Here is an 8,160-nt window from a genome sequence, read left to right as displayed (position 1 = left end):
GATGTATTGGCTACATTAAAGGTTAGTCTAATTTCCACGACGCTGGCCTTCACATTGCATTTGGAGTCCTAGAAATATATTGGGGCACCCCAAGCAATTTTCAAGAGTGGCTATATTCATGTCTTGGCACCGTATAAGTAGCCGGAGAGGAGTGTTTAGCGGAGGCGAAGACGGCAATGGGGATTGTAGAGAGAGAAGAACCATAAATTAGATTGTTGTTATTAAACAAGACAAGACCTGTCTCATATACATAATACAGGCAGCCCACGACTGAGAGTACATCGCAGGATATGTAGTTACGTCGCAGGATAGGCAGTGACGTCGCAGGATAGGTAGTTTTGCTACGCTGTCAACAAGCAATGCAAGAGAAAATGTATTGAGATAACCCACCGGGATCCTTAAGATAAGAGCTGGAAAAGCGGGGAATAACTACAAAGGAGATGGGGCAAAAACAATATAATGTACTCAAATCTCACCTGATTCACTTTTAAAAGACTATATAGTGATACTCTCCTTAAAGTTGCGCGCCCCGCGCACAGGGAGAAAGGGCTCCCATCAATATCAGAACTACATATTTGCCATGTATATACTTCTCTCCGTATCTAGAACTATAGAACACAAAGCGCCATTTAACAGGTTCGCTTTTCAATCTAGCCGTAAAAGAATCCTGAAATGATATAGCTTACAGAAACCTTATGCTGTTTCCATAATCCTATCAGACCCGTAACAACTCTCCGCACTCACGCTTTGGAGTACAGGCAGCCTTCTGGCTAGGGCTGATATACCATCCCTTGTTCGACACTTGAGCATTCAACACCCTGCCCACTACCACAAGTTGTTCTTCCCATTCCGAAGACTGGCTAAGGTGTTCAGCCGCTCCCCGCGAAGCTGCGTAGCTATCGAGAGCTAACCCGCTCGCTAAACGCCCCATCATCCACTGTTGGCTCCTGGGATCTCGTCTATGTGTTAGTACATCGGTCCATTGTAAGAATGGTTCCAGACCAGTCGAACCTTTGGCAACATCTCACTACCGAAAAGAACTGGCTCATACTCGCGGGATAGAGGATGTGTGTCAAGATGGCGGTTCAATTTAGGGTGGTGGAGAGGTTACCAAAGCATTTGGAAGTGTCTTTTTCATTGACAGGTGTCACTCCAAATAGGCCAAGGTTTGATCCGAGGGCGCTTACGGGGATGGGTTGGAATAAGCACTAGAGTTCTGATATCCGAGTCAACCTTAAGGAAAACACATGGCTAGCTTAGAGCTGGAACATTATGGCGATAGATTTCCCGATTTGTAGAATGCTGAACCGGCTGTTGGTGCACGGAAGACATTTGAAGCGGCTAGGATCTTTACGATATTATAAGAAACCGCATTTCTGTTACAGCTATGACACAAGTTTGGGCACTCCTTGTATCTGCTTGGGGTGTCTAGACAGGCCTTCAAAATTGCATATACAATAAAAACCTCCATGCAGTGGAAGTAGGGTTACCGTTTGGCAGGCTAGAGACGTGCCAGCTAGGGCACCCCTTCCAGCGGTCTCGAGTTAGCAAGCGCGGTTCCCGAGGAGTGAGGTTTATGTGTGCCTAGACTCATGACCTAGTACTGGACGAGAGAACAAAGCCAGAGGTTTCCAGGGATTCAAGCCACATTATTATATCATGTTGTTCATGAAGGATAATTCTCAAGAAAAGGATTTTAATCTGGCATTAATTTCCAGCAGGACTAGATTGCCTTATTGGAACCAGCGCGCGACCCAGTCTGTCAGGACTGAAAGTCTCCCAACCCTCGCCCCAAATTCCCATATATTGCTTTGCCAAATACATAACTGTCAGGCTGCGCATAGTGGCTAGCGCCGTACAGGATTGAGACAATAGCCAGTGTGTGCTAGCCTTTGTCCAAGACCTATCAACCGCAACGCCTCGCAACACGCAAGAAAGCAACCGCAAACGCAAAAATCGACGAAATTCAAGCGCTAAATCCAATGCTAAATCCAAATGCTAAACAAGAAATAAGACAAATGAAAAAACTTTTGGAAAACCCCATCTTCATTCGATCAATCGGACTCCTCGTTTGCCTCGTCGGCGTTGGCGTCCCCGCGCTTTTTATTGCTGGGCTCGCCTTGCGCCTCAGTTTCCCGCCGCTCTCGCCTCCGAGCAGCCATCTCAGCATCGCGCTCTTGCCGTCGGTCTAGCGTGGCACCGAGCTGGGAAGAAGTAAAGCTCGTAGCCGGCTGAGTATCATCATCGACCTCCGACCACCGCGCGCGACCCTCACGCGCCGCAACCGCAGCCGCCTGCTCCGCGTACTGCACATACAGACCCTGGGAAATATGCCCCTCGGTTTGTCCGGTCTTGATGACGGCCTTCCACTTCTTCTCAGCGTCCGCCTTGCTTCGCTCGTGCTTCGCCAGCTCGAGTTCCTGGAGCTGCCTCGCAGCCTCCGCGTCTTCGTCCTCCTGCTGCTTCCTGAACTCATCTTCGATAGCTTCAGCCTCCCGCTGCGCCTTCTCACGCCTCTCCTAGAGCTTGGCCTTCCGCTTCTCCCAAGCGTGCCCAATCTCCACAACCATGACTTGCCTGTACGTGTCATTCGTCTGCGACTCCGGGCGCTGCTTCAGCCAGGCCTTAAAGGCCTGCTGTTCCCTGAAGACGCTGAAAGACACCAACTCGGCGTCAGTGTACCCCGGCTCTCCCTGGTCCATATCGTGTTGGTTATTGCGACGAAACACATCATAGATCTCGAAGAGCGCGGCTCGTCGCACCGGCTCAACAAGCCATGGCGAGTTGGGGCGGCGGAATTGCTGCATGTCGGGAACGTGATCCCACGCCACGGGCCTCAGAAGCAGCGGGTAGAGGAGAGCGTCCACCGCCTCGTGCCATCGGGCCTCGTTGCCGGCGTGCTCGGTGATCTCGCGGTCGATGCGGCTAAGGTACAGTTCGGGCGTGACTTGTTGCCAATAGAACCGCATCTCCCTAGCCCGCGTGAATTGGATGAGCGCTGAGTCGGAGAGCCTCGGGGCGCCGTTGCGTGGGAATGCCTGGTTGTCATAGTGGTAGGCAAGCAGAAGGCGCGGCAGGACTTCCTGGCGCTCGGGAAGGTCACCAAGCTGGTCCGCAGGCCGGAAATCAGGCGGAGGCGGGGGGCGGCCTGGCTGCGTCGACAAGCCGTCGATGTGCCTCGGGATCAGTCGTGGATGGAGCACGAGAGTGGTGAAATGTGTCTGATGTGGAGTCTGGGCGCCATTCGACGTCTGAAGAGGCTGGATATTGCTGGTGGACTGTGCCGAGCTAGAACTCGCGTTCAGATTCGTTAAGTGAGCATAGTATGCTTGCTCGCTTGCAGATATGGCTGGTGTCACTCCAACAGTCGCAGCTGACTGGAAAACAGAAGTCGCTTGTGATGCAGTCTGCGAGCCAGCAACCTCTTGGCCTTGATCTGCGGCTGGTGTCGCATCTGCTGAGTCGGACATGTCCAAATCTGCCTGAGGATTGATCGCCGCTGGAGCAGGTGGAGGCGCCATTGGCGCCAGTCCGCCAGACCCAACTCGTGGGCAGAGAGCTTCTAAACTCGGGTCAATCGACGAGTCATCGACGGTTCCCTGGCCTCCGTTGGGCGTCACTGGCTCCCAACCTTCGCCCATGTCCAGATCTGAGCTAAAATCAAAAGCCGCCGAAGGTGCCCTCAAACTCGCTTCAGGTGTTGCAGCTGCCAGCGGTTGAGGTTCTGATCGAGGAGCCTGTGGCGTACGCATCCTAGCCTGAGGCTGATATTCGCCTACGGGAACATCTGCACTCTCGCCCATCTCGAAATCGTCTCTGGATGCGTCATTCCAAGGATCGATTGAGGTCATTCTGGAGGCATCATTCCGCTGGAAAATGGGAGCAGATGGAGGGACAATAGGGGACGCGAGAAGCATCGGCGGTGCGACAGGGCCAGGACCGAAAGTAAAGTCGGCCCCTGGAAGACCGAACCCGAAGCTGGAGCTCATTTGCTGTGTCGGCTGCTGAGGCACGACCGTCGCTGGAGCTTGCCAGGCCCTTCCGGAAGACGGAATCGTTCCGGCGAAGTTAAAGCTATTCGGGTCGAATATGCTTGGCTGAAAGTCACCGGGCTGGAAAACGGGTCCTGGAGGCGGTGGTGTGGCGGGGGAGGAGAGAGCTGTAGGAGCTCCTTCTAACACTGCGATGGTAGTAGCAGCAGATGTAGAGACCAATGAGTGATCTGGATGCTCTTCGGCAAGGTGCTTGCTAGCGTCGCTTGTATCAGGCCTTGGGGATGGTGATGCGGCAGGCGCTGCGACAGGTGATCGAGGACGCTCTGACGATGCGATAGCTGTGACAGGAGTGTCAAGAACGGGAGGAGATTGTGCCTGATCCTCAACGACCTGGGTGGGAGGCCCGCTTGAATCACGGTCTGGTGGTGGGGGCGAGGTGGAGGATGGAATAGAGGCGTGAGGACCCTCTGGCGGTGCAACAGTAGCGGCAGCAGAGCTCGACGCCAAGGTGAGATCTGTCTGCTTGACAACATCTTTGGAAACAGAGTTCCTGATTTGAAGCTTGCCGTCGAAATCCTTCAGCAGAGCTTCGATGTCGACGTTTGCATCCTCTGTCTGATCGGATAGCACAGGTCCTGGAAGGGAAGTAGCTATGGAATTTCCGGAGCGCTGTCTAGTGTTGATCGCTCCGGCACCGCTATCAGGCTCGTCATCAGAGTCATCAGAATCGTCCGAATCGTCTCCATCCGAGCCATTGTGCTCAAGGTCGTCAAGTTTGAAGTGAAACCTCGACGAGTCTGATGGAGGCTTGAAATCAGATTCGCCGGTACCTGCGTTGGGCGGGGGAACTGTAGTGTCGGTAGATTCCTCAGGAAGTGCGGCCTTTTGATCGACAACAGATCCTGAGCTAGTGATTGGATCTTCGTGCTGCGTCAACTCCGTTTGAGGTTGAGATACTTGGAGGCCTGGACGAGTGACTACAGAAGTCTCCTCGTCACGTGCGTTAGGCCTGAAGCCAATGTGATCCATCAGCGAGCTCATATTAGCTTCCAGTCCGAGAATATGACTCTTCAATTTGCCGACTTCCCTTTCACTTTTGTCAAGATCGATACGCAAGATATCGACAGAAGTCTTGCTGCTCAACCTTTTCCTAAGCTGCTTCTCTAGGTCTTTCAAAACGGGGTGGTCCAGCGCTATCTCAGTCTTCTTCAAATACACGCTCTTGACGATTCTGAGTTCTTCCCTGAGTTTTTTGACCTCTTTATTGAGCTCCTCTACGCCCGAATCGTCCTGGGGGGGAACCGCTGGGGGCTCGTCGCGGCGAGACTGGGCGAAGACATTGTCCTCGATAAGCTGCACGAAAGTTGACGTTGCGCTTTCCGCAGCAAGCTCCTTGATTTCTTCCTCGGAAAGCGGCTGGTTCTTTTGCGCATCGGAGATTAACTTTGAAAGTGAGGATATCCTGCCCTTTAGCGCCGCAACTTCAGTCCGGTGTTGAGCAGAAAGTACTGTGATTTCCCTTCGCATAACCTCCCGGATGCGCTCATCCAAACCTTGCTCGCCAGTTTGTATACTTGCAATCAGGTTGCCCATCATCTCGTTTACCCGCTCTTCCGAGTACTTGTCCAGGTTCCCAGCATCGGTGAAAGATTCGTCGGTTTGAGTCTGCACATGCTTGACGCCCAGCTCGGAAGTGGCGGCATCTACGAGGTTTTCATGGTATAGAGCGCGATGCAAGCTTCGCCTCGAAGAGATGCAGTAGCAGAAACCAGTGATCGTGGCAGCAACTACAAGCCCGACAACGAGAATGATAGTGAAGAAAGGTGAAGAGATCCTGGGAGTCGCCGAAGGCTCTGCGAATGCCGATATATGAGACTGATTAAAGCCAGCTGTGTGTTCGAAGATAGTATGTTCGGGATCTTGAAGAACGTCGGGTCAGTAACATACTCCTACATGTGGGATTGTAATACACTTACGAGTATCATTCGCGGACTTGCCAGCATTCGAGGTTTCGTAGCCGGAGATGGTGGGATATATGAGCGGCGGGTTGTACCACATCATTGCAAGGCCGGCGCGTTTGATCATCTCCATGTAGACTTGGAGAACGGCAACGAGCTTGACACAGAAGGTGTCCCAACCTGCTTGGAGAAGGTTGTGAGTAGCCATGTTCGTGGCGATGCAGTGTCGGCGGCGGAGACGTGCACTGCAATGGATGGTGGCGCGGACAAGGCGCAGGGAGAGTCTCGAGTCGATGTCTTCTGATCGAAGCGAAGATATCAAGTATACAGGAGAACTGCTACAAGAAGAGCTAGGCCAACGATGGTGAGGTAGAAGTGAGTCGAGATTAGTAGTGAGGAGAAGGTCGGCGGGGTGCGTCAGAGGAGTTTTGGCTGTTCGCCGGTGGCGCGGACCAGGCGCGGGTAGAGTCTCGAGTCGATGTCTGCTGATCGAAGCAAAGATACCAAGTACACAGGAAAACTGCTACAAGATGAGCTAGGCCAACGATGGTGATGCAGAAGCGAGTCGAGATTGGTGGTGAGGAGAAGGTTGGCGGGGTGCGCCAGAGAAGTTTTGACTGTTCGCCGCCAGCGGACCGAGGCAATGCCAAGACTTTGCTGTCGATAGTGAAGTGAATCACCAGACCTAAACGACACGTAGCTAGACATACGTCATCGGCCATATGTATGACACCAGGTCATGTACCATGAATTGTCTGGCGCAGTGGGAATCACATGAATATATAACTTGACAAAGTGCTATATCGAAGAGGTAGAGATGAGGAGGCTGAGAGGTAGTTGTCGGGAGGGAACCAAAGGATGCCACCCCAAAGATGGCGACGGCAGTGGACAAGTAGCATATGATATTGAAACAATTCGTACATAGAAAATGCCTCCAGCTGTGGGGTATGGAGAATCTGTATACCCAAGCACGCCCCCTCTCTCCGCGGCTTCATGTCTCCGATATAAGTCAGAGTAGAAAACGGTGCTGGGGCTTGCCACACCATCGAATCAGATTGCCCTAAACTCCCACGCTGATTTCGAAACTGATCGTCTCCCCTCGCCTTTGCGAACAGTGCAGCTATCCCCGTGTCTTCGTTAAAGCCGATGTGAGTCTGTTACTTTCGCAGTTCGCGCAAGGCTTTATCCAGTGAGGGGGGAGGCTTTCAGGTTATTGCGCATCTAAAATTGCTGGTGTCTAAGAGATCCAATCAGTCGTTTATCTAGCCAGCTGAAGTGTGCTCAGTGACATGTAGCCAAGTAGCACGTCTTTACAATGTAGAATGAGGATCACGCACAGATAGAGCAAAGCCTATACTGCAGGAAGCGTACCCTTCTCGATCCACTGCGCTCGACACCCCTCCTAACGCTGGGTTCGCTGCACTTGAGGGTTTTAGAGATTTGCGCAAAGCTAGAGCTTCAGCCTACGGTTGTTGTAAACGGGTTTGTCCGGGGATTCTCTGTAGCAGACGTTTCCAGGTATTCAAGCTGTCGGAGTCAAAGCCCAAATCATCTTCTATACACGGAAAAGGTACCGCGTTCTCATTGGCGATGTTCCCGTGAGATGGCTCTCTCAGGGCTATAAACACCTTCGACATAAGGAGGCTTTCAATAAAGAGCAAGAAAATGGATCACGCTCTCTGAACACCGTAGGTACTGCTTTAGGGCCATTTCGTGATTGCGAAAGATGAAAGCATGAATTTGAGCACGTCCACGTAGCATTAGGATTTCGAAAATTCTGCATGCCGCGAAGGACCTTCAAGAGATTTTAGATGTCCGCGAAGCCTGTGTTGTTCAAAGCTGAATTGGAGGTGCCAGAACAGGGCGACTGAGATCGCAGAGCTAATCACGAAGCTTTAGATTGCGCCCTAGATATCACATAAATCACATCATTATATGATCCAAGCCGTTGAATCTCGCCGTGACAAAGTCAACATCCTTTCGCATTTTATAGTATGTGCTGAAGCTATAGAGACAGTAGTAACACCATTGCAAAATATCAACATAACTTCCCTGCATCACACAGTCACTACAGGGAGTGTTCACCATGATAGCATTTTTTTGACATTTCTACGTAAGAGGACACCGGCACCCCCAAATCCACCTTCCTCGCCAACCCACCGAGCCCAGCTGGCTTCCATCATAACTAGGCGTACTCCCTCTGCTCC

At 52.0% G+C, this 8,160-nt stretch overlaps 1 protein-coding gene across 1 annotated transcript; it reads right to left on the bottom strand.

Moving 5' to 3' along the window:
• Positions 1-2,054: 2,054 nt before the first annotated feature.
• On the bottom strand, positions 2,055-7,590 carry BDZ99DRAFT_482713 (uncharacterized protein; the record flags this gene model as incomplete). The annotated part of the gene is made up of 7 exons (XM_033722513.1): positions 2,055-2,466; positions 2,584-5,914; positions 5,972-6,288; positions 6,407-6,638; positions 6,918-7,107; positions 7,325-7,370; positions 7,421-7,590. The coding sequence occupies 7 exons, from the start codon at positions 7,588-7,590 to the stop codon at positions 2,055-2,057; spliced, it is 4,698 nt and encodes a 1,565-aa protein (XP_033569542.1).
• Between the last annotated feature and the right edge of the window lie 570 nt (positions 7,591-8,160).

The sequence above is a fragment of the Mytilinidion resinicola genome (assembly GCF_010093595.1).
Source record: "Mytilinidion resinicola strain CBS 304.34 unplaced genomic scaffold BDZ99scaffold_31, whole genome shotgun sequence".
In the NCBI taxonomy this organism is placed as follows: Eukaryota; Fungi; Ascomycota; class Dothideomycetes; order Mytilinidiales; family Mytilinidiaceae; genus Mytilinidion; species Mytilinidion resinicola.
This window is presented reverse-complemented; position numbering and strand designations above follow the sequence as displayed.